The 26,857-nt window shown below is 51.0% G+C and overlaps 1 protein-coding gene across 1 annotated transcript in view; it reads right to left on the bottom strand.

Moving 5' to 3' along the window:
• The window catches only part of DCLRE1C (DNA cross-link repair 1C), a 483,826-nt gene that overhangs the window by 52,157 nt on the left and 404,812 nt on the right, over positions 1–26,857 (bottom strand). Inside the window, exon 11 of the mRNA XM_085652918.1 lies at positions 11,452–11,506. Within this exon, the coding sequence (XP_085509044.1) occupies positions 11,452–11,506 (55 nt within the window). The remainder of the gene's footprint in view (positions 1–11,451; positions 11,507–26,857) is intronic.

Below are 26,857 nucleotides of genomic sequence, written 5' to 3'. Positions count from 1 at the left end.
TGACTACCATCAGTTCTGTTCCCTGGAAAAGTGGCAAGGCCATACTCTGGAACAAGGAAGAGGCCATTACTCCCATACATGTAAGAAAAAAGTGATTATATGGGTCTAAAAAAGTTGTTACAATTCGTAAAATGACTTTTGAGACCCTTTCAGAATCGGAAATAGGAGGGGAAGTCAAAAGGTCAGCATAATCCTATTTACAAGTTGCAATGGCATGTATCAATTGTATGTGACTGCAATTGTGGTTGCAAACCACTGAACAGTTAACAAGCCCCAAGTTGCTGTAGTAGCTGAACTGCAGAGGAAAGTTCCCGATGTGTTCCCAAACGGGTTTTTCCTTTTAAAATCAGCACCTGACCCTTTAATGGACACAAGATGCTATACAAAATGTTTGTGAATGCAAATGCAGGGGCAGAGGTCTGCTGCCCCGTACAGGCCTCCATTCAATTACAGGAGGCTGTACAATTCAGTTTACCTAATTAATATTTGCTAGCCATGGACAATTGTATTCGGACCCGTCAGTATATAGGTAAATAGCACCACCATTCACAAACCAGTCGGTGAGCAAATTGCACATCCTCTTTCAAAAATGGGTTTTCGTACATCATGCCACTAGTTCTTTGATGAGTAGCAAAGGCATTGTAGGCTGGAAATCACAAATATTTAGAACATTCTTTTGAATCCACTATTTGCGAGATCAGTAAAGATGTCTACTCAGACTGCTCACCATCTGGTTGGTGTCAAGACCCCATTTGTGGCAGCCATTTGACAAGCAGGCGATTATGGGCCACAACCTTGGTGGTCGGGGTCATTTCCCATTTCCCCCTAGTGACCTGGGGCCCGTTCTACTGTGGCTCTGCAACTGAGCTAAGTGCACCCCTTCCTCACTTGGCTCTCAGGGCAGTAAAGCTGAGCACTCAGGCTTCTCAGAGAAGAAGTGGGGTCGGGGTGAAGGGGGACAAGGATTCAGAAGTCAACAGTAAGACAACAGATACAATTAGTCACTGTCCAGCTCAGGGCTTATCTTTATAACAAGAAAAATACTGTCATATCACAGCAAGGTTTAAAACTGTACACACTTTAGAGGCGTTTGATGATCCTATGCAATGGATCGCCCTAAGAGTCCCACCACCTCCAATGTCCTATTCCTGGTTCCTATTGTGACTCTGAAACCTATGGTAATGCGCAAATAAAGAAATCACAGCCAACAAGAAGCACATGTGCAAGTTCAGGAAGTAACCATCATGTTAGACAACCCGTAGATTAGTCATTTGATATCGAGCAAGAGGAGTTCACACTAGCAACATGACTCATTAACGTCAGGCTTATCCTTACTCGTCAATATGCACTTGTTCCATCTTTCAAATTCAAAAATTGCATTTTGCTTTATGCAGTTCACTACAGGAACATTTTATGGAGACTGGGGGACCTCTCATTTCTTGGTCGGTTCTGGTTGTGCTCCCTTTATCAGTCAGGGCCCTAGAGCCAACTCCCCTAACCAATACAGATGCTGCTCTCATGCTGTTAATCAGCATGCGAGAAGTGCCAGGATTGGTTGGAGCAGGCTGGCTTAGTGCTCTTTAAGGCACTGGGTTCCTGTGAATTCTCTCCACCCGGCTGTCTAAAAAGAATTGGATTGAAGAGGTTTAAATTGCTCTGGCCGCCGAAAGACATTTGGCCAAAGTGACATGCACACTTTAATCTGCTGTCATCGGGGGGCATGTCAAAGATGGCACCCATATAGATGTGTCTCTACGGAGTTCAGCCGCCGATATTAGTGGTGGTGGTCCTGGCAACCTTCAAGGCCCCTTAAAGCACCAGTGTGAAGGACAAGGCTCCCGCACTGTGTCGGGAAAGGAGGCAGCAGCTTTCGCACCTGGATGGCCCATATCGCATTAAAGTTTGGCACTGGAGGATCAATCAATCAATCAATCAATCAAAGCATTTATATAGCGCACTACTCACCCAGAGGGTCTCAAGGCGCTGGGGGAGGGGGGTCCGCTACTGCTCGAACAGCCAGGTCTTGAGTTGCTTCCTGAAGGCGAGGTGGTCCTGGGTCAGGCGGATGTGGGTCGGGAGTGAGTTCCATGTCTTGGCGGCGAGGTAGGAGAAGGACCGTCCCCCTGTGGTGGCTCTTCGGATGCGGGGGACGGCGGCGAGGGCGTGGCCGGTCGATCGAAGCTGGCGTTTGGGAGCGTAGAAGTTGAGGCGGCTGTTGAGGTATCCTGGGCCTTGGTTGTGTAGGGCTTTGTGTGCGTGGGTGAGGAGTCGGAAGGTGATTCTCTTGTTGACCGGGAGCCAGTGCAGGTCTCTCAGGTGTCCGGAGATGTGGCTGCGACGGGGGATGTCCAGGATGAGTCGTGCTGAGGCGTTCTGGATCCGCTGGAGTCTCTTCTGGAGTTTGGCGGTGGTTCCGGCGTAGAGGGAGTTGCCGTAGTCCAGACGGCTGGTGACGAGGGCCTGGGTGACCGTCTTCCTGGTCTCGGTGGGGATCCACCGGAAGATCTTACGTAGCATGCGCAGGATGTTGAAGCACGACGAGGAGACGGCGTTGACTTGTCTGGTCATGGAGAGGGAGGAGTCCAGGATGAAGCCCAGGTTGCGTGCGTGGTCTGTTGGTTTGGGTGCGCTGCCTAGGGCGGGGGGCCACCAGGAGTCGTCCCAGGCGGAGGGTGAGGATCCCAGGATGAGGACTTCCGTCTTGTCCGAGTTCAGTTTCAGGCGGCTGTTCTTCATCCATTCGGCTACCTCTTTCATCCCTTCGTGAAGGTTGGCTCTGGCGGTGGCGGGGTCGTTGGTGAGGGAGAGAATCAGCTGGGTGTCGTCGGCGTAGGAGATGATGTTGAGGTTGTGCTGGCGTGCGATGTCTGCGAGGGGTCTCATGTAGATGTTGAAGAGGGTGGGACTGAGCGAGGAGCCTTGAGGAACGCCGCAGATGACTTCGGTGGCTTCAGATCTGAACGGGGGGAGGCGGACTCTCTGTGTCCTTCCGGCGAGGAAGGAGATGATCCACTCCAGTGCCTTCTCCTGGATTCCGACGTTGCTGAGTCGCTGCACTAGTGTACGGTGGCAGACAGTGTCGAAGGCCGCGGAGAGGTCTAGGAGGATGAGGGCTGCTGTTTCTCCGTTGTCAAGCAGTGCTCGGATGTCATCGGTGGCTGCGATCAGGGTGGTCTCGGTGCTGTGGTTGGCCCGGAAGCCAGACTGCGAGAGGTCGAGGGAACCGTTCGTCTCGAGGAAGGCGGCCAGCTGCTTGTTGACGGTCTTCTCGATGACTTTTGCAGGAAACGGGAGCAGCGAGATGGGGCGGTAGTTCTTGAGGTCGGTGGGGTCGGCTGATGGCTTCTTTAGTAGAGCGCTGAGTTCGGCGTGCTTCCAGCTCTCCGGGAAGGTAGCGGTGTCGAAGGAGGTGTTGATGATGTCCCGCAGGTGGGGTGCGATGACAGCGTCGGCCTTGTTGAAGACGTGGTGAGGGCAGGGGTCGGTAGGAGATCCGGAGTGGATGGAGTTCATCGTGCGGACGGTGTCTTCGGTGCTGATCGGGGTCCAGGCGCGGAGGGTGGTGGTGGGGGGGCGGTGGTTCAGTCGTGGCGTGCGTCGGTTGAGTGCTGAAGCTGTTGTGTATGTCCGCGATCTTGTTGTGGAAGTAGGAGGCGAGGGAGTTGCAGAGGTCTTGCGAAGGGGTGATGTTGTTGTTTCCGGCGTTGGGGTTGGAGTGCTCTTTAACGATGTTGAGGAGTTCCTTGCTGTTGTGTGCGTTGTTGTCCAGTCGTTCCTGGAATGCGGTTTTCTTGGTGGCGTGGATGAGTTGGTGGTGTTTTCGGGTGGCGAGCTTGAGGGCAGTCATGTTGTCCGGTGTTGGGTCTCTGTGCCATGTTCTCTCGAGGGCTCGGCAGTTCTTCTTGGAGCTCTTGAGTTCGTCGGTGAACCATGGGGCTTTCTTGCTACCGGGTCCGCTAGGCGGGGTCTTCAGAGGGGCGAGGTCATCTGCGCAGATGATGATCCACTTCGCGAGGTTGGTGGCCGCCTGGCTTGGGTTCGTTGCGCTGGTGGGAGGGTTCATGCTCAGGGAGGTCGCGAGCTGGTCGGCTGTGATCTTGTTCCAGCTTCTGCGTGCAACCTGTTGCTGGTGATGGTGGATCGTGGTCCTTCTGAAGCTGAAGTGGACGCAGCTGTGGTCCGTCCAGTGGAGTCCGGTGGCGTGGCTGAAGGCGATGTCCTTGCTGGATGAGAAGACGGGGTCGAGTGTGTGTCCGGCGTAGTGGGTGGGGGTGGTGACCAGCTGCTTGAGTCCCAGGTTTGCGAGGTTGTCCAGCAGGGTGGTGGTGTTGCGGTCGTTGTTGTTCTCCAGGTGGAAGTTGAGGTCCCCGAGGAGGATGTAGTCAGCGGAGAGGAGGGCGTGCGGGCTGATGAAGTCGGCGATGTCTTCGCTGAATTGTGTGCGTGGTCCCGGGGGTCTGTAGATGAGGGTGCCTCTGAGGGTGGTCTTGGGGTTGATGTGGACCTGGAAGTGCAGATGCTCGGCGGGTGCGAGGGTGTCGTCGGTGTTGGTCGTGATGCGGATGGTGTTCCTGTGGATGATGGCGATGCCTCCTCCGGTCTGGTTGATGCAGTCCCTTCGGATGATCTTGTAGCCGTCTGGGATGGCGATGGCGATGTCGGGCGCTGAAGAGGCGTTCATCCAGGTTTCCGTGAGGAAGGCGACGTCTGGTGAGGTTGTGTCGAGCAGGTTCCAGAGCTCGATGGCGTGTCTGTGGACGGAGCGGGTGTTGAGCAGGATGCATTTCAGGTGGCTGCTGCTGTTGCTCGTCTTGGTCTTGGTTGGTGCTGGAGTAGTGCTGGTCCGGATGCAGGTGAACTTGCAGGCGTTGCAGCAGAAGGGTCCGTGGGTGCGTCTCGGGGTGGCTCGGTAGCATCCTGGGATTCGGCCGGCTTTGAGTGCGTTGAGGGTGGCGGCGTCGTACGTCCGGCGGGTGGGCTGGGGTCTGCGGGGGCCAGGGGTCCTGGCGCTGGGCGCGGACGGGCTTACCTTTGGCGCACCTTCGGCGCTCAGTCGGCGCTCCCGCTGCGCGGTTGCTCTGGGGGCGTCATAAGAAGGGGGACGAGAGGGCGGGTCAGCTGGGCGGCGGGAGCGGCTCGGCCAATGGGCCGGTGGTGGGCGGGGCCTGTGGCGAGCTGCGGCGGGAAACTGGCGAGCGGGCGGCTCTGCTGGGGCTGGGCCGCTCGGGGGGCCAGGGGGGCGTCTGCATCGGAAAAAGGCGGCAAGGCTGGCAGGCAGGAGCAGGAGGCGGCAGGAGGAGCAAGGGGGTGACCCGGCCTGGTGAGAGGCGCAGCGGTCACTCCCGAGCACTCCTTGCTGTCCCCTTAAGAAGGGGGACGAGAGGGCGGGTCAGCTGGGCGGCGGGAGCAGCTCGGCCAATGGGCCGGTGGTGGGCGGGGCCTGTGGCGAGCTGGGGCGGGAAACTGGCGAGCGAGAAGAAAAGGTGCGGCTACAGACAACATGGCGGCAACAGTGCTGCATTGAGCCACCATACAGCGGCAGGCCGCATGGTATTCTCTGTATTCACTGCCTGTTCCTCACTCTAGCCAAAGCTAGCCTCCATCCTGAACTGGCGGGGAGGAGGAACCAACAGTGCTTCAGAGAGACGGTGCTGTCTCCCATCCAGGCACTGACGCATCCGGTGGCGACAGAGGGGATGGGCCTTCTCCAGTGTTAAGACAGTGGATTTGGCCGGGGGAGTGGCAGGCCACATTCAGGGACTACAGGGCTTATCTGAGGTGGCGTGGATGGGGTAGGTGCAGCTATACTGCCACGTATGTGCTAATAACACAAGTCACTCCCCTTGCTGGTCTACACATGGCCTAATAGCCTGCAAAAAGAGTCCTCCAGGCCCCAACAACTACAGTGCGTGCTGCACTGGGCACTATATGGGGGCCATTGGAGACCCAACTGTACTAATCAAAGAAGCGCCCTGAGAATGGAGAAACCATGCAAGATGAAATGTACTCCCCGAGTCATTTCGCGGTGCTCTCCGAGAGGGCCTAGGGGGGTGCCCACTGGCCTAAGTCTCTGTTGCTGTGTCGCATGAGCCCTACATACAAGGACAATATCACAGGAATCGGCGCTGCCCTGGAACCATGTTGCGGTCTATGCTCTGTCGACTTGCCGGGGGCCTCTCTTGTGGTGGCCACGGGCAGAACTGGTCCTAGCTGTGGGCTCTATTATAAAGTCTGCTCATTGGTCCCATCACCCAAGTGCTCTATGGAAGTATAACCCCCATCAGCTCATGCGCACTGGGCGGAGTGCCCCTAACTTGCACGCAATGTTTCGGACTCCTACTTCCCCTGTTGCGTGCTCTACCTGATACAGCAGAACCTGCAGAGGCAAGGGCTACCCTGCACAAGGTGCATGGACACCCACCATAAGCAAGAGAACACGCACTACGTAGAACCTAGAAGTCATGCCCTCGGGTTGCAATCACAGAAAAGACTCTACTATTAAAGATATGCTCACTAAGCCACCCGCAACGAAATCCGACCAGTCTGTGGATGCTTCGATTTCAGCATCCATCCATGCAGCAATTCCCTCGACAGGACCTCACAACAGTGATGCCCCTATCACGGGGGCATTATTGGTGAGCCTTCTCGGCTCAGAGAAGACATTGCGTCCCTTAAGTAGGATATAGCATCAGATGTCAAAGACATCCGAAGGAACATCGGCAAATTGGATCAGAGGGTTAACTCCTTGGGATGGGCCAGCGACACCCATGAGGGGGAACTTAAAGAACACCGCTGTGAACTTCTTGCTCTACAGGACAAGACTGCTGATCTCAACTACCAGTTGGAAGATCTACAAAAAAGTGGTCACGGCACTCCAACATCCGTATCAAAGGTGCACCGCTGCAGGCAGACTCAGGGAAGTTAGAAGATTATGTTTTGCACCTGTTTCACCAGTTGGGCCCGGCCCTAGCTGACCAAGACATTTTATTAGACCACAGAGCTGGCTGACAGGCTTGCTCTCCAGGACAGCCACAGGGCATACTTACCTGTCTCCACTACTTCCAGGAGAAAGACGTCATCATGCCCTCTATACAAGAGAGGAACGACATTCACTTTGAGGGCGCAAAGGTGAGGCTATACCAGGACCTCTCTCCTATCACCTTCCCTTGCCGCAGCAACCTTCGCCCTCTCACAAGCCTCCTCCGCGATAAAGGAATCAGATCTAGGTGGGGGCACCAGTTTCAAATCACCTTTGTATGGAACAACAAGACCCGAAGTGTCCGTATCCTGGAGGGGGCACGGTCGCTGTTGGAGATGGACAAGCTTCAGGAGAAGATTCCACACAGTCCCAGAAGAGGCATCCCATCTCCCCATCCACAGGATACGTCATCTCCTCCGCTCAGCAAAAACAATTTCCCCAAACCCTCTGCACTAGAGAGTCACTGGGAGAACGCTGCTCTGTTGAGTCACTTTTAGGGGCAAGACAGGGCTTCTGAGTCAGACAATGACTAAAGTGGGGGGGGGGGGGTCGATCCACCGATGTCCGCCGCACACGATCATCTACGCTGTAGCATTAGCTACCATCCCTCTCTGGGCCTGGGGGTCCTGGAGAAACTGCCCCCTTTTGGTTCACCTCCATCTTTAAAGCGGAGCTCCCCTCCCACTCAAGTCTGAGGATGGACACGATCAACGGCTGATGAAATGGACCCTCCGATTTTGGATCATCACTGCATTCCTAGGCAGGGAACTCTACAGTTGTACACTTTTCACTGTTATTCACTGTTCTTGTTTCGACAACTCACATTTGGAAACGTGCTAGGCAGGCACTACAATGTAATCAGATCGCTAGAAGTTGTCAATATTGGACCCAGCTCGATGCCACATTATTAGCTACACTCACCCCTATAACACATGGTTAAAATCTCAAGCCTTAACGTTCGTGGCCTCAATGATCAAGTTAAACAATTAGGGCTCCTCTACTTACTTAGGGATTCTAAATGTGATCTCTGCCTTATTCAAGAAACCCACCTCCTAAGGGCAGATTGGAAACGTTTGCATTCCCGATGGTTTGACCGCCAGTCCTTAGCCCTGGGTTAGGAAAGAAAGTGGAAGTAGCGGTGCTGCTGGCCACACATTTTCCAGGGAGGGTAACCCAGACGCAAGCAGAGATACCAGGCAGACTCCTTTCTCTGCACATTGAAATGAAGGGCTATACATTTACACTTGCAAACCTTTACTGCCCCAATGACCATTAAGAAGCCTTCCTTAGGGACGCAAAAGGGCAGGTGCTAGTCACTCCAGACACAGCTGTCCTTCTGTGGAAGATTTTAATTGGGTCCCTGATGTAGCAATGGACAGGTTAGCCCAAAGAGCAGGACAGGTGGGGGCGCTTTCCCTAGCGAGCTGACAATGGTTAGCAGATATGGGGCTAGTAGATGTTTGGGGGCAGCACAGTCCACTCACAAAATGTTAAATGTTTTTCAGCAGCACACCAGATGTATGCTAGAATAGATTTCTTCCTCACTTCCCCGTGCTAACAGGGCAGTGGATATCGGAGTGGCAGCACTCTCAGACCATTCGCCCATAACATTACATGCCACATGCCAAATCTTGTGCCTCAAGATCGCGCATGGCGCCTTAACTATAAACTTATGTATGGTGCAATGTCACTGAAAGAACAGGTGCCATTCATGACTTCCGAGCCATTAATGATATTCCGAACACTCCCATTGCCCTGCAGTGGAATACATTAAAGGCAGTAAATTGAGGCTTCTTTATAGCTATAGTGTCTCGGATCTTCAGGGACCGGAGGGAGAAGCAGTCACAACTGGAGTTGGGATAAAGAATTGGAAGAAGCACATAAGTAAACAGGCTCCCTTAAAGTGCGATGCTAACTACCGGCAGCCTGCAAACAACTCAAGGACCTTGACATAAAGCTGTAATCATTCAATAGTGAGAGGTATAGCCCAACCGATTAAAATAGAGCAACATGTCACCTGCATAAAGGGAGACTGAGTGTGTACCATCTCCCAGGGGAATTCCTCAACGTTGGCCCTGGGTACGCAAAAGACACGCCAGATGTTTCATCGCCAAAGAAAACAAGAGAGGAGATGAGGGGCATCCTTGGCGGGTACCTCTTTGTATCACTATGGGATCTGAGATATGGCATCCAAATTTAACTCTGGCTGTGGGAGTGGTGTACAATAAATTAACCAGTTTGGAGGAAGCGAGATACAAATCCATATCGGGCGATCACCTCAAATAAGAAGGGCCACTCAAGAGAATGTAGGTATGTCTAGAACCAAGCAACTCAACTGTGGATATAGCTGCAGGGTGTGTGCAAGTACCTGAAAGCAATGATGTAGATTCAAAGAGGTGTTCCTGGAAGGAACAAAACCATATGGTCTGTGTGTACAAGCTGTGGAACCAAAGGGACCAGTCCATCTGCTCGCATTTTTGGCAGAATTTTGTAATTGGTGTTTAACAATGCAAGAGGTATGTAGGATTCCAGCTCATGTGCATATTTTCCCGGTTTAGGCAGCAAGATAAGTAAGTCTTCTACCAGAGTAGGCATCAGGGCTGCCGCAGTAAGAGCAGTGTCATATAAGGTTTTCAGACAGGTGCATACACTTTGTAAAATTCTGATGGCAGCCCATCAGGACATGGGGTTTTGTTGGCGGTAAGTGCCTGAATCTCTTCCTGTACTTCGAAAACGGTGATAGGCCCCATTAAGTTCCTCCCTATGTTCTGGTACAGGCCAAGAAGTCGCTTTTCTCCCCCAATGGCACCGTAGTTGCAGTTGTGAACAACAGTGTGTAATGTAATGTACAGTAACTGTCCCTCGCTCGAATGTATAGACAGGATAGGCTGTCTAACCACTTCCTGTTGTATCAGCCATGCCAACATTTATCCAGATCGGTCTGCATCTGCATCTGTTCTCTAAGTGTGTTCAACATAATTAAGACAGCGCAGACTCTCCAACAATGCAATATGTTCACACCCGGACTGGTGTAATTGCTTCTGGGCGGTATTTGAGGACTGTGCTAATTCCTCAAGTCCTAATAGGTGACCCTCCAAATGAGAAATGTCTTTAGTGAGAAGATGGAGAATGTTTAGTGCGATACCCATACAGTGCCCTCGAATAGACACTTTGAATGAGTCCCAGTGTATCAAGGGAGAGGAGTGGATCCAGTGTTAATATCAATGTTCACAGTGATATTATCATTGATTGAAGCACGAAACAGGGGTCCTCCAATACAGATGCCTGTAGCCTCCAAGGGGGTATAGTCAGCAGGATGTGTTCCCAGCAGAGCTTCAACTGGAGCGGGTTATGGTCACAGTGTGTGCGGCCAAGCCATTCTGCACGTGTTATATGGGGGTATTGTCATGGGTACAAACAAACCTTTCAATATGGACATGGAGTCTATCTGCATGTGAGTAAAAGGAATATACTCTAGTGTTAATGTTTCGGTGGCGCCACACATCCAGGAACTCACAGTGTTTTGACCATGTGGTAAGAGTATGTGCATTAGAGGTAGCCACTGTGCGAGGTAAGGGCATCCTGCCAAAGTCATAGATAGAGCATGAAGGAACATGGCTTGTTCCACATTGAGTGCATATATCACTCCTAGTAGCAACCGTCTACCATCTAAGCACCCCTCCACCAATACTTAACGTCCTTCTGTGTCCATGATCGCATGTGTGGCAACAAAAGGGACCCACCTGAATCCATACCAATACCCCTCGTGCATATGTGGAATAATTAATAGAGAACACCTGGCCCTTCCATCTCTTCTGCGGTCTGGATTTTTGCACTTTGGACTTCTTTCTTTCAGGTGTGCCACCGAACTTGTAATTCTGCTTTGATCGGCCTAATGGCAAGACATCAGGTCCAGCAGGTAACGCGGAACATGAAGAGCTTGGGTGTATAATAAGGTGAAGTCAGTGTTAAAATTGGAATGATCTTCTTGGCACGAACACAGTTCGTGTCTACATCGCCTCGCCCAATACAATACAGACATGTCCATAAACTAAACAATGTTTTTCTTTACATTTGCTTTTATTCATAGAATGATGCAGCAAAGTTGGTAATGTTAAATGTACTTTAGATGTACTCTCATAAGTGCATTTATCGCCTTTGTGGCATTGTGATAAAAATACACTTTATCCACTTTCTGCAACATAAATTCATTTAAATAATGGGACTATACTGTACCAAATGGTGAGACCTAAAACAATCAGTAGGAATCTACAGCCAAATAATACTTACCAGCCACTGCAAAATAAAATGTGATCCAGAAAGATATTTACTAGGAAAGTAGATGATATACAATTATGACTGCCTTTTCTACTTAGTGGTGGTGAAGTCATAAGTGTAATATAATGTAAAGCAGCACAAACTGAAGTACAACAGCAGACAACACCTCCCAGGGTTTCAAAACACATACATACCTCACTGTACGAAGAGTGAAAAGAGAAACATGCTCTATATGAACTTCCTCCAGTTCTGAAAAAGAGAATGGTGAATTTAATAAAAGTATTTTTATGACTGCCTCAAAATATTTGGTAGCAAAGCAAATCATTTGCCCAAAGTGTCAGAAAAAGTATATTCTACAACACACCGAAACAGTCTGCTTCACAGTTGTATTTGAAAAAAAACCTGCAATACTGTATTTCAGTGTGTCAAAGAGTGAGGTGGTGTACACTAGCCCAGTTACCTGATCTCATGCACCCACCCACCTGCAGTAAAGACCCAGTGGCAAAGGGAGAAGGCTTGCTATACTGCTTGTAAAGAACAGTTTTTGTTCTCACGTAGAGATCATGCAATTAGGCGTGTCACACTTGCTATTCTATGACTCCTTATGAGCCAACTCTGTCACTACCACGAAATACAAATACAATAAATAATTTGACAAAATGTTAGTTTTTAAGAATATTTCGAGGAGTCAAACAGTTAAAAGCAGTAGGTATTACATAGGGAAAATTTAGAACAGTTTAACACATAACTGATATTTTCAACCCTAATCACTCGTTTTTCCACTGTTTTATCTCAACTTAATTACTCATTTTACCACTGTAATATCTGCTTTCTTTACCTGTTCGTTTTTTCTTCCTTGACGCCACTTCTCTCCCCTCTTCCAGCCTCTCGCTAAGCCCGCCTTGCGCCCCTCCCCCTCCTAGGGCCTACTTAATGGAGGCTGCAGCCGTCTGCCCCTAGACCGCGCCCAGCGCCAGAAACCCTGGCTCTGCCGCCACCCACAGCTACAGCAGAACAGAGTTGATAGCCCTTAACCCGGACCTCGTATTCACAACAGCAGCCATGCCTTTCCATGCTCAAAGGTAGGACCGTTCTCTTGCCGCCAAGGTCTCTTCTACTGTGATTCCGGAGCACATGCACCCGCCACCTACACGACCAGGCCAGGACAACTCCACTGCCTCCTGCTTAACACTCAATTGCTCTGCAAGCCGTCATTGAGATCTGGGACACCATCACCTCCCTCACCAGACATAGTCTTTCTCACTGAGACCTGGCTCAACCAGACATCCGCAGCCAATATTTCCACGGCCACACCCAAGAGCTACAAGATAATACACCGGGACCGCATCAGCAGACACTGAGGTGGAATATCCATGATCCACAAAGAATCCATCCATTGCACCGCCACCAGAGACGACGCCACTTCGATCATGGAACACCTCAACTTCCAACTCCAAACAGATGGCAAAACAACTGTCAGAGGCACTCTCGCCTACAGACCTCCATGAGCGCGCCCTGGCTTCTGTGACGGCATACCCAGCTCCATTGCCCTACTGCCCATCAATACAGAAAACCTCAATTTTCACCTCAACGACGCCAACACAGCCAAACTCCTTAAAGCATGAACAAACTATGCCTGAACCAAATAGCCACCGACCACACTCAACGGCGGACACATGCTCGACCTCATTTTCACAGCCAGCAACAGAGTCAGGTACAGCCATGTCACCGAGCTCACCTGGACGGACCACTCAGTCGTCCACTTCACCATCACAGCAGCCACTGCCACCAAGCCGCACAGCACCACACACAGGAGCTGGAACGAAATATCCAAAAGCCAATGGACCAACACCCTCAACGCCTCCCATTCCGACACCACTGCCGACCTTGAAGAGGCAGTCAAGAAGTTCAGCAACTGGATCACAGACTGTGCTGACAGAACCGCCCCCATAAAGCACACACAACTCTGGAGACCAACCAAACATACCTGTTTGTTTACTGCGGAACTGAGAACCGCGAAATGCATCTGCAAGCGACAAGAAAGGAATTGGTGCACTAGCAAGGAGCCAACAGACCGTGCCACCCTCAAGACAGTGCTCAACCACTACCAACAACTCCTGAAAGAGACAAAAAAGAACGCCCTGGCCGAACACCTTGAAGCCCGCTCTAACCACACCAAAGAACTCCTCAGCATCGTCAAGGAGTTGTCCAACCCCTGAACAAACGAATACATCGTCACCTCTTCCCAAGATCTCTGCGACACCATGACAGACTTCTTCCATGACAAAATCTCCACCATCTACATACACCTTGACCCCCAACTCTCCGCCGCCAGCATCCTCAGCCTCCTCGCCCCCACCGATGCCTACCCCAACCACTGGAACACTGCAATGGACTAGCTCACTGTGCAGAGCACCACAGCCATCATGCATTCTGTGCACTCAGGAGCACCCACAGATCCCTGTCCCCACCACATGTTCAACCTCGGAAACAAGACTATCAGCAACAAGGTCACCACCATTTTCAATATATTGATCACACCAGCTACCTTCCCAAAAGAATGGAAACATGCTGAAGTCAAATCCCGTCCACAGACCCAAACGAGATCAAGAACTACCGGCCTATCTCCCTGCTCCCTTTCCCTGCCAAGGTCCTCGAAAAGGCCATTAACTGCCAACACATGGACTACTTGGAGAACAATGACCTCGACCCCTCCCAATCTGGATTCCGCTCAAACCACAGCATGGAAACTGCCCTAATCTCAGCAGCCGATGAAATCAGGACTCTCCTAGACCAAGGAGAAAAGGTCACCCAATCCTCTTTGACCTCTCAGCAGCTTCGACATTGTGTCCCACCACACCCTGATCAAGAGGCTCCATCAGATGGAGATCAAAGAGGACGCCCTCAAATGGATCGCATCCTTCCTCACCGTAAGAACCCAGAGAGTCCACCTTCCACCTTACAACACGGATCCCAAGAACATCATCTGCGGCGTCCCTCATGGGTCATCCCTCAGCCCCACCCTATTCAGCATCTACAGGACCCCAGTGCCAACATCATCAGGACCCATGGACTCAACATCATATCATAAATAGGCGACGCCCAGTTTATCCTCTCTCCATCAACAGAACCATCTCTCAGGAGGGCCTACTTCCGCCTCTGTATGACCAGCATCGCCCACTGGATGCTTAACTGCCTTAAACTTAGCACTGGCAAAATGGAGTGTTGGAAAACCACTCCCACACTAGAAGGGGTGGTGGTGGTCTTCCGGACACACTGTGGTAGCTTGGCTCGAGTGGTCAGGAATCAGGCTCCGTGCTAAGCATACGACATACCCAAACAATAACCATGCGTGCATCCGTTCCAAAAACGACTCTACACCGTAAAAATTATGAAAATATCTTTCTTTATCTGCTTTTTCTCTTAGTTGCTGATTGGAGAAAATAAATAACAATCACAATATACAAACTTTTTGGATAGTGCAGGTCAAATAAATACTGGCTTAATGATTCAATAAATAGGGGTGATCATAAATACTGAAGGCATAAATACAAGTGCAATACATACAGACAATTAAATATTCTGAGGCAATAAATACTGTAAACCAATAAATATTGTGCATCAATAAATACTGTGGACCAATAAATACAGTGGAACAATAAATAGGTTAAATACAATAAATACAGTGCCCCTAATAAATACTTAAAAGCTGACAGTGACACTCATGGAATCAGATCACTTTTGAATTCCTAAGGGCTGATTTGGCCCAGGCACAGCTTGTGGGGATGTGGAAGGCTTGGGGGTGTCTACTCCCTGGCTTGGTCAAGGCTGAGGCCTAAACTGAGGTAGATAAAGGGGGGAATACCAGGGACCTGGCTCTCTCCCTCCACACAACTTCTCTAGATTAGTCCCAGTTCACCCCTGGCACAGTCAGGTTGATTCCAGCACCTCCCTAGCCCCTTAGAGCAGTCTCTCAGGTCTCCACAGGGCCTTAGGCGCCCTCTACTCCACTTACTGCCCTTTTTCTGATGCTCCGACGCCGCTGGAGTCGTGTCGATGCCGTGAGGCGGTTCCGGTTCGATGTCGGCGGCCTCGGCACAATGTCAGTTCTTGACGACGCCGGTAGGCGGTTCCGGTTCCGATGCCGGCGGCCTCGGTTCGATCTCGACCTCCGATTCGATGGCGTCGGGCAGTCTTTACTCGATGTCGACTTCGGGCGGCTCCGGTCCGATGGCGACCTCGGATTCGATGACGTCGGCCGGCCTTGCCTCGATGTCGACTTCCGGCGGCTCCGGAGTGCGATCCTCACTCCCGACCTCCGGTGCTCCTATCCTTAGGTTTCCGGCGACTCCGGAGTGCGATCTCCACTCCCGACCTCCGGCACGATTCTCACAGGTTCCGGCGACTCCGGAGTGCGATCCTCACTCCCGACCTCCGTTACCCTTCACCTCGGTCTCCGACGACTCCGGAGGGCGGACTTCACTCCTCCGATGACGCCGCTCACTCGACCTCGGGTGACTTCCTCCTCGACCTCTGGTACTCCTCACGACCTCTGACGGCGCCCTCACTCGACCTCTGGCGGCTCCGGGTACGACGTCTGCTTTTCCAGTCAGCGCCGCTTCTCCACCTCGGGCTCCAGGTCTTAGGCTACTCGACGTCGGACTTCAGGGAAACCAGTTTCCAGGTCAGGATCTTGCTGTTCTCTTGTTTCTAAGGCCTGTTCCTGCTGTCCAGGTCCTCAGGATGGTTTTCTGACTTCTTCCCACACAGGGCTCTAGGCTGGGCTCCGTCAGTAGGGACTAGTATCAAGGGTGGGTTTATGGACCCCACTCCAGGCACAAGTTTCCACCCCTGCTGCTTCACTCCTTCCTCCTTCAAGTTTCTGCTGCTCACTCTTCACCAGTCAGGTGCCAACTGCCAGCTCCAACTGCCAACTCTCTGTCTTAGCTTCCCAACATTCTAAACCGCCTCCAACTGTCACAGGGTTCTGGAATGTTCTGGAAGGTGCTAGCAGGTTCCAGTGGATGCTGGTGATGTCACAGGTGGCCACCATTTTGTGCTCCAGGCCCTCAGACAGAAGTTTCAGGGGTAGGTAAAATGGCTCCCTGAATCTGCAGCAACACGAAAAAGTCTGGTGGTTCCCAAAAAGGAAAAATTCAAACAGGGTTTGAGGCAAAAGTGGGACAAAATAAATAATGATGAGGAGGGACCACCCAAAGGGCTGACAGGTCTAACACGCGTCCCCCCCAGCTGAAAGTGGGGAGAGCTACCCAACCCCTTGGGAGTTCTCATCACTAAGGCGGAAATACCTTGAGAGACCGTCTGCATTGGCGTGGTCCACTCCAGGCCGGTGTTCCACCTGAAAGTCCATTCCCTGTAGGGAAATAGACCACCTCAACAACTTGGGATTCTCCCCCTTCATTTGCATCAGCCAACTAAGGGGTCTGTGGTCGGTCTGAACCAGGAAGTGCGAGCCAAACAGGTATGGCCGCAGCTTCTTCAGAGCCCATACCACTGCAAAGGCTTCACGCTCTATTGCACTCCACTTCTGTTCCCTGGGAAGTAGTCTCCGGGATAGGAAGACCACGGGTTGATCCAGACCCTCTTCGTTGAGTTGCGATAACACTGCCCCAATGCCATGTTCTGATGCATCTGTCTGGACAATGAACTCCTTGGAAAAGTCTGGGGCCCTTAAGACCGGGGCCTCGCACATGGCTTTCTTCAATCTCTCAAAGGCTTGCTGACAAGCCTCCGTCCAGACTACCCGTCGAGGTTGTTTCTTGGACGTGAGCTCCGTGAGGGGGGCTACGATGGTACCGTACCCCTTCACGAAGCGGCGGTAGTATCCCGTGAGGCCCAAAAATGCTCGGACCTCAGTCTGTGTCTTGGGGGGTTCCCAGGCCATGATGGCCTTGATCTTCGCCTGGAGGGGCTGCACCGCTCCCCTACCCACCAAGTGTCCAAGGTACACTACCGACCCCTGCCCGATCTGGCACTTGCTGGCCTTGATCGTCAATCCAGCTTGTCTCAGGGCCTGGAGAACAGCTTGCAGGTGACGCATAAGCAGCAGAGAAACTCTCCATTCCGGTGAGGATCTGGTTTACCAGGCACTGAAACGTGGCAGGTGCGTTCTTGAGCCCAAAGGGCATCACACAGAACTGGTAGTGGCCATTGGGCGTGGAGAAGGCTGACCTTTCCCTTGCTCCATCAGTCAAAGAGATCTGCCAGTACCCTGAAGTAAGGTCAAAGGTACTTAGATATTGGGCAGCTCCCAGCCGGTCAATCAATTCATCCGCCCTAGGGATCGGATGAGCATCAGTTTTGGTCACTGAATTCAGTCCCCGATAGTCCACACAGAACCTCAGTTCTGGTTGGGCACCCGGTGGTGCAGCTTTTGGTACTAGTACCACCGGACTGGACCAGGGGCTGCTAGAAGGTTCGATCACTCCTAGCTCCAGCATCTTAGTGACTTCACTATGAATGCTGGCCTTCACCTTGTCTGACATCCGGTAGATCTTGGACTTCACAGGTGGGCTGTCTCCTGTGTCCACGTCATGGACGCACAGGTGAGTCCTACCCGGGACAAGGGAGAACAACGAGGAGTACTGCCCCAGGACCTGGCGACAGTCCTCCTGCTGTTCAGGAGTTAGAGATGGGGAGAGAATCACTCCCTCCACCGACCCATCCTTCTCTTGAGACGCAAACAGATCAGGGAGAGGCTCGCTTTCCACGTCCTCTCCTCCGTCAGTCACCATCATCAAGATGACTTCGGGCCTCTCGTGGTGGGGTTTGAGGCGGTTGGCATGCAGCACCCGCAGGGGCTGACGAGGGGTCTTCAGGTCCACCAAGTAGGTAGCCTTACCCTTCTTCTCCAACACCTCAAAGGGTCCTGACCAGCGATCCTGGAGGGCACTAAGCTCTCCCGGTTCGATCACCCACACCTTCTGGCCAGGCTCCAACTCCACCGGGTGAGCATTGTGGTCATACCACGCCTTCATCACTGCTTGGCTGGCTTCCAAGTTGTCAGAAGCTTGCTTCCACAACTTAGCCATTTGGCTACGGAAGGCCAGCATGTAGCTCACCACATCCTGGGGAAGCTTTCTGGGAGTTCTTTCCCATCCGTCTCTCACCAGGTTGAGAGGTCCACGTACAGGGTGCCCATACAGAAGCTCGAAGGGGCTGAAGCCCACTCCCTTCTGTGGCACTTCCCTGTAGGAAAAAAGTAAACAGGGTAGGAGGACGTCCCATTTCCTCCGCAGGCTTTCAGGCAGACTTCTGATCATGCCCTTCAAGGTTTTGTTAAACCTCTCCACCAGACCATTTGTCTGGGGGTGGTAAGGAGTGGTGAACCGGTATGTCACTCCACACTCCTTCCACATCGCCCGCATATACGCTGACATGAAGTTGGTCCCCCTGTCGGACACAACTTCCTTGGGAAAACCCACTCGGGTAAAGATTCCCATCAGGGCCCTAGCCACAACAGGTGCTGTTATGGTCCTCAGAGGTATTGCCTCTGGGTACCGTGTGGCATGATCCACCAGAACCAGGATAAACCTGTGACCAGCTGTAGTCGGCGGATCTAATGGACCCACAATGTCGATGCCCACCCTTTCAAAGGGGGTGCTAACGACAGGAAGTGGTTCCAGGGGAGCTTTCAGCTTCACCCCTGTTTTCCCACTGGCTTGGCAAGACACACATGTCCGGCAGTAGGTATCGGACGACACTTTCATCTGAGGCCAATAAAAGTGTGGGACAAGACGGGCGAAGGTCTTGTCTTGCCCCAGGTGTCCTGCCAATGGTATCTCGTGAGCCAACTCCAGAAGGAAGGCTCGATAACGTTGAGGAACTACCAAGGCTCGTGACGATCCATGTAGGGGTGCCTTGGGTTCACTGTAGAGGAGGCCATCCTCCCAGTAAACACTGTGGTTCCCTTCAACGTTCCCTGCTGCCTGGGCTTCGGCCTGTCGCCTCAGCCCCTCAAGGGTAGGGCACTCCCTCTGGCCCTGGCAGAATTCCTCCCTGGACGGGCCTCCCTCCACGTGCCACTCGGCCGGGATGGGTAGGTCCTCCAGGTTGGTAACGTCCCCCACCGCAGACTCCTGGTCCACCACCTCCGGTGGCCTATCTGTCCTACGGGGTGGGGACGCCGAGGCAGGCTCCTCCTGTCCTCGGTTCTTCCCTTGACTGGCAGCTGGCTGGGCCTTTGTTCCAGGCTCCAGCCGAAACGAACTCCCTCTTCGGGTAGTCGCGGACCTTGTGCTAACACAGGCCCATTCAGGTGTACCCAGCATCTCGGTGTGAGTCCGGTATTCCACCTCCTTCCAAGCGTTGTGCTCCATGTCATTCCCCAGCAGACAATCGACTGGCACGGCAGGGCTTACGGCAACTCGAAGTGAACCTGCAACCCCCCCCCATTCAAAGGGAACCTCAGCCACTGGATAGTGGCCTGTTCTGCCGTCAGCCATCGCGGCTGGGTGGAGTACATCGGGAATTACCTGCTCTGGAGACACCAGTTGGCTACGTACCATAGTCATACTGGCTCCTGTGTCTCTCAGAGCCTCCCCTCTTTGGCCGTTGATGGTGACCCACTGCCCATACTTTGCGGTATTTGCGGGCACCTGGATCTTAGGAACCATCTCCCGTTCTCCCAGGGACACTAAAGTGACACCCGCCCACTCCCTTCCCTTAGTTAAGGGCATCTCCTCCCCGAGCACTACACTAGCTACTCCGGGGGTCTTTCCTCCAGTGGGAGGGGGTGGTCGTTTCAAGCACTTCGGATCTCCTTTATAGTGTCCAACGCCACCGCACTCATAGCAATGGACAACCCTTGGCTGCTGACTCTGGCCAGGATTAGGGTTTCTGGGCGGGTTAGCCTTAGGGGTGAATCCTGTTCCCTTCCCTTGGAAGTTATTTTGGGGGCCTTTGGAGAACTCCTTTTTCTTTACCCCTCCCTCTTTCTTCTGGGGGGCGCCCTGTCCGGCCTTTTGAGTATCCCCTCCAGTCCCCCTTGTGGACACCCGGGTACTAGCCCAAATGTCCGCCTCCTCAGCAAGCTTCCGGGGACTGGTCAGCTTGCTATCCACCAGGTGTTGCCGCAGTTCAGGGAAACATTTCTCGAGCAGGTGTTCCTTCAGTACCAGGTCAAACAACCCCTCGTAGTTCCTCACTTCACTGCCCTGAATCCAACCTTCCATTGCCTTCTTTGCATAGTCCAGGAAGTCCACCCAATTCTGCGTGCCCAGTTTGTGACTACCCCTGAACTTCTGTCTGTACTTTTCAGGTGTTAGTCCAAACTTTCTGATGAGCGCCAGTTTCATGGTGGGGTAGTGGGTCTGCTCATCCTCCTCGAGGGCCAATAATGCATCCCTACCAGCTGGAGGCATGTACTTGTACAATCCCCCTCCCCAGTACTTCTCTGGAACCCCATGGGCCCTCAACGAGACCTCATAGGCCGCTAGCCACTTGGCGATATCGTCGCCCACTCCATAGCTAGCTACTATGTCCTTTGGCAGGTATGGTTTAGGTTCCCTGGTGATCTCTTGGGTTTGGCTGCCACCATTAGGAACAGGTTGTGCCCCGATTCTCAAGATCTGAAGATCTATTTCTTTCAGTCGTAATTCATGGGCCATCCTCTGCTCCTCCTTCTCCTTCTCCAGCCTTGCTAAGTCCCATGTGAGCTGTCTTTTCTCCCTCCGGTCTGTTAACTCCACTTCAGACAAGCCACCGCTAGAGGCACTGCTGCCCTTCCTAGAAATGGTTCTGGGCCCTGCTGACAGGTTCCCCACCTCAGGTTGGTACATCTCAGCCCCCTCGGGGTCAGGCTCTCCATCCCTGTCTTCCTCCTCAGCCTTGCTTTCTCGGCGTGCCTCCCCCCAAGCCCTTAAGCTGGTTTGGAGTGCACCCTTCTTTGCTCCTGGGGGACAGTACACCCCCTCCCGCTGGCAAAACTCCCTGAGTTGGGCCACAGTGTACGTTTCTAGATTTTCTAGTACAAACTCCATCTCGCCCACTCAGGTTAGAGGACAGGTTTTGTGCAGTAACTATGCAGGGGGGTACCTTTAATAATACCTCCTCCCACCACCAGAGTAAATTTGGAAAAAACAAAAACCCACAATTAGGAAGGCCGCTTTGAGAAAACTCCCGGTGTAGGCCTATGGACTACCCACAGTTATTGTTGAGTATACGTAGGCACAGCTCTATCCCACCACTGAACACCAATTTATGTTGGAAAACCACTCCCACACTAGAAGGGGTGGTGGTGGTCTTCCGGACACACTGTGGTAGCTTGGCTCGAGTGGTCAGGAATCAGGCTCCGTGCTAAGCATACGACATACCCAAACAATAACCATGCGTGCATCCGTTCCAAAAACGACTCTGCACCGTAAAAATTATGAAAATATCTTTCTTTATCTGCTTTTTCTCTTAGTTGCTGATTGGAGAAAATAAATAACAATCACAATATACAAACTTTTTGGATAGTGCAGGTCAAATAAATACTGGCTTAATGATTCAATAAATAGGGGTGATCATAAATACTGAAGGCATAAATACAAGTGCAATACATACAGACAATTAAATATTCTGAGGCAATAAATACTGTAAACCAATAAATATTGTGCATCAATAAATACTGTGGACCAATAAATACAGTGGAACAATAAATAGGTTAAATACAATAAATACAGTGCCCCTAATAAATACTTAAAAGCTGACAGTGACACTCATGGAATCAGATCACTTTTGAATTCCTAAGGGCTGATTTGGCCCAGGCACAGCTTGTGGGGATGTGGAAGGCTTGGGGGTGTCTACTCCCTGGCTTGGTCAAGGCTGAGGCCTAAACTGAGGTAGATAAAGGGGGGAATACCAGGGACCTGGCTCTCTCCCTCCACACAACTTCTCTAGATTAGTCCCAGTTCACCCCTGGCACAGTCAGGTTGATTCCAGCACCTCCCTAGCCCCTTAGAGCAGTCTCTCAGGTCTCCACCCTCTACTCCACTTACTGCCCTTTTTCTGATGCTCCGACGCCGCTGGAGTCGTGTCGATGCCGTGAGGCGGTTCCGGTTCGATGTCGGCGGCCTCGGCACAATGTCAGTTCTTGACGACGCCGGTAGGCGGTTCCGGTTCCGATGCCGGCGGCCTCGGTTCGATCTCGACCTCCGATTCGATGGCGTCGGGCAGTCTTTACTCGATGTCGACTTCGGGCGGCTCCGGTCCGATGGCGACCTCGGATTCGATGACGTCGGCCGGCCTTGCCTCGATGTCGACTTCCGGCGGCTCCGGAGTGCGATCCTCACTCCCGACCTCCGGTGCTCCTATCCTTAGGTTTCCGGCGACTCCGGAGTGCGATCTCCACTCCCGTCCTCCGGCACGATTCTCACAGGTTCCGGCGACTCCGGAGTGCGATCCTCACTCCCGACCTCCGTTACCCTTCACCTCGGTCTCCGACGACTCCGGAGGGCGGACTTCACTCCTCCGATGACGCCGCTCACTCGACCTCGGGTGACTTCCTCCTCGACCTCTGGTACTCCTCACGACCTCTGACGGCGCCCTCACTCGACCTCTGGCGGCTCCGGGTACGACGTCTGCTTTTCCAGTCAGCGCCGCTTCTCCACCTCGGGCTCCAGGTCTTAGGCTACTCGACGTCGGACTTCAGGGAAACCAGTTTCCAGGTCAGGATCTTGCTGTTCTCTTGTTTCTAAGGCCTGTTCCTGCTGTCCAGGTCCTCAGGATGGTTTTTCTGACTTCTTCCCACACAGGGCTCTAGGCTGGGCTCCGTCAGTAGGGACTAGTATCAAGGGTGGGTTTATGGACCCCACTCCAGGCACAAGTTTCCACCCCTGCTGCTTCACTCCTTCCTCCTTCAAGTTTCTGCTGCTCACTCTTCACCAGTCAGGTGCCAACTGCCAGCTCCAACTGCCAACTCTCTGTCTTAGCTTCCCAACATTCTAAACCGCCTCCAACTGTCACAGGGTTCTGGAATGTTCTGGAAGGTGCTAGCAGGTTCCAGTGGATGCTGGTGATGTCACAGGTGGCCACCATTTTGTGCTCCAGGCCCTCAGACAGAAGTTTCAGGGGTAGGTAAAATGGCTCCCTGAATCTGCAGCAACACGAAAAAGTCTGGTGGTTCCCAAAAAGGAAAAATTCAAACAGGGTTTGAGGCAAAAGTGGGACAAAATAAATAATGATGAGGAGGGACCACCCAAAGGGCTGACAGGTCTAACATGGAGGTACTAATCTTAGCAACAACACCTCCCTGTGGAACGACTCCTGGTGGCTTGTGGAACTGGGGGCCTCACCCACACCGACAGAACACGCCTGGCATCATTCTGGACAGCAAACTCCCTACGAAGAACCAGATCAACACAGTATCCTCAGCCTGTCTCTGCAGCCACTCTTGGCTGCTAATCATGCCCCTTCTCTGACGTACGGCATTGAGATCTTGAGAGAAAAAGCAGATAAAATTATAGACAATGCCATGGTAGGAACTCATCGGCGCCTCTTTAAATTACCTCGGCAGGCTTCTCCAGCCCAAATCTATTTAGAGTTTGCCATTCAGAGGCAGTGCATAAGCAGTCTTGGAGCATATCTGAAATGTTGTTATAAGTTAAAAAATTATCTAAGATCTACGCTCAGTACAATTGTGTGGGAGGCAATAAGTGACCATAGAATATCGCAACACATGAGTATTTTAGCTTGGCCCTTTCCACTTTTAAGGCAGAGGAGCTTTGGGCTTTATCCCTTTCTACTTTTTCTTAAACTGTATTTAATGGAGTTATAAATGGAACAGGAAAAAAAGATCTCATCCTTAATGGATACAGAAGTGTGATCTATAAGAGCCCATGCATGAATGGTTATTGGTTAATATGGCCCCTTAAAATTTCAGTCATATTTAGGAGGGTTGACTGGTTTAACACCAAAATTAAAGCTTCTGCGCTTCCAACTTGGAGATTTGCAAATCTGTTTTACTTCACCATCTTGGAGGAGACTGTCTAAAGAGAAATCATGTTGTCTTTGTAATTATTACAAGGAAGTTATTTGTCATATTGTCTGCTGCTGCCCAGCCCTAATGGAAGAGAGTAAAAGATTGTTGAGACAGTTTTTTAACAGAAACACTATACAAACATGTCGGCAAGCAGTTATAGCCTGTCTCCAAGGGGAGGATTTGATATTTTGCAGAAATATTTTAAAATTAATGTCTATTGCTGAGTCCGAACTAGCAAGGCGTGGGTTGTAATGGATATTGTCAGTGGTACATACATTGTGTATGAGGCCTATTCATATTGTGTTAAAAAAAATATGAATTGGTCTTAATTTTGTATGAGTGATAATGTTTTATTCTGAACAATGAACTTTATTGAGATGCATGACTGATCATGCTAAATTAGGTTGTTCTCACTGCGAATATTATTTAGTTTTAAGATGAGAGAGGATTTTATCAGAGGCAAGTTCCACTTTTCTATTTTGCACAAATGGTCATTAAATCATAACATTGTCAGTTGATACATTTTAGGTGTAATAAAACTAAGTTAGTGTATTAAGCCTTTTGAACTGTAAGAATTGTAGATTGGTGCTCTTTTAATTAGCCTCAAGATGGGATGAGGTACTTAGATTATATTGATAATTGGGGGGCTGTAGTTGTGAATCATTATAGAACGCTGGATTCAAGCTAAACATCCCTTTTTTGAGGCTTATGAAGGGAATCTTGGGGGTTATAAGTGTCAGAAGTGGTTTTTATGATGTAATCTATTGATGTGTTATTCGGTGATTAAACTGCGTTACATTTTAAGTGTTTATCAACTGAACAATACAGTTATCTTATTTGTGTAAAAAATAAATGCAGTATCCTCAGCCTGCTTTCTTACCCTCCGCATGCTCCAGAATAATCTTTAATTGGCTCACAGTCAGCACCAGACGCACCGTTACCCAAGCCCTCGTCATGAGCCGCCTGGATTACGGAAACATTCTCTACACAGAAATCACCACACACCTACGGAAGAGACCACAGACCATACAGAACTCAGTGGCGAGACTCATCCTCAACCTGTCCAGGCAGAACCACATCAACCCAAACCGTACACAAGAGGTGCCAATTCAAGATGCTAACGCACGCCCACAAAGCCCTGCACAATCAAGGACCAGTATACATAAACCACCGCCTGAGCTTCCAACAACCCTCCAGTCACCTCCACTTTGCCTCCCTCTCCCTTGCCCATAACCCCTGCATCTGGTGAAGCAAGAGTGGTAGACGCTCGTTCACCTACCTGGCCGCAAAGGACTGGAACAGCCTCCCCCTCCACCTCCGGAGCTCACCCTTCCTGCAGCGCTATACAAATCCTGATTGATTGATTGCTAGATAATGTATGCCTGGCAGGCTGTAGGAAAGAGGCTGGTGGTTCGCCAACTGACAACTTAAAAATGTCGAAAACTGCTGATGTATTCTCATTGGATTTGCTGGGTTCTGTCTATGGCATACTTACTAATGGAACAAACACTTTGTGTTTATGAGGTCCTTTGGGGAACAGCTGTAATTAGCAAACTCATCTATATCATCACTTATTGTGGCATGAATAATATATTGGATTGCAGATCTTCATTTCACTCGAGCAGGTGTCAATGCACATGTATTATTTTATATAGGATTGTGCTCATTGAAAAATAAGCAAGGCCGACTTAGGACAGAAAATAGACCCAGGCACCAAAATAAAAGTGCCCCATTTGGGAATGAGATAGCTAAAAAGTGGCCCATGTTTGCAAATTAAGAAGTTTAGAACTTATAAAGATACACTTGTTGGGGCAGAAAGGTCCTCCGCCTGTTTGAAGACGTGTACCCCTGCCCTCAGTGCCGAATTGTACAGTTGACTGGATCCCTAAACACAGATAATGTGTGTGCACCATGACAAAGGCCTGTCTCACGGATTGTGCTCTTTTTGAACCGGGAGAGGCGCCCAAAGCATTGAACTCATAGTGGTGGAAAGCTACCGCCTTCCCCAGGAGTTAAGCAGCACAAGCACGATGGTGGCAGCATATCGTGTAGTGACCAGTAGTAGGGAACACCACTTTTTTACCCTGTGTCACTGCAGATAGGCCTACAGGCTCACTCAGCTTTTTAAAGGTTATGCTGCTGTGAGCTTAACTCAACCCTTGGCCTACATCAGGTAACTGTATAATGCTCCACAGAGCAGTAGTGACTCTGTACTGGTTCTATGAATGCCTGGTAAGGATAGAGTACAGTGAAAGGGCAGTACTGTGCAGTATGTATGTGGTTACTGCTTGTACTGGGTGTATGTATGCCTGTAAGAAATACATGACACAATAAATGTAGTGCAGTGATTGTGCAATGAGAGCATGCGCTAAGTTTATGTGCACTTGCGTGTAGTACAATACATGAAGAGTGAAGTGCTATGCAGCGCTCACATAGTAAGTGTGTGTGTTTGTAAATAGCACACTATAGTTAAATATACAAGAGTGTTAGTGCTGAACAGTGCACGCAGACTGGTTGTGTTTGTGTGCTGAATGCATATGTACATGTAGGGGTACTAGTGCTAAACATTAAGTATGCTGTTAATGTACACTGAATTAGTTGGCCTGCAATGGTATATA

Source organism: Triturus cristatus, chromosome 4_1, assembly GCF_964204655.1.
Source record: "Triturus cristatus chromosome 4_1, aTriCri1.1, whole genome shotgun sequence".
NCBI classification, from domain to species: Eukaryota; Metazoa; Chordata; class Amphibia; order Caudata; family Salamandridae; genus Triturus; species Triturus cristatus.
The sequence above is the reverse complement of the archived record's forward strand: the minus strand, read 5'-3'. Positions and strand labels throughout refer to the sequence as shown.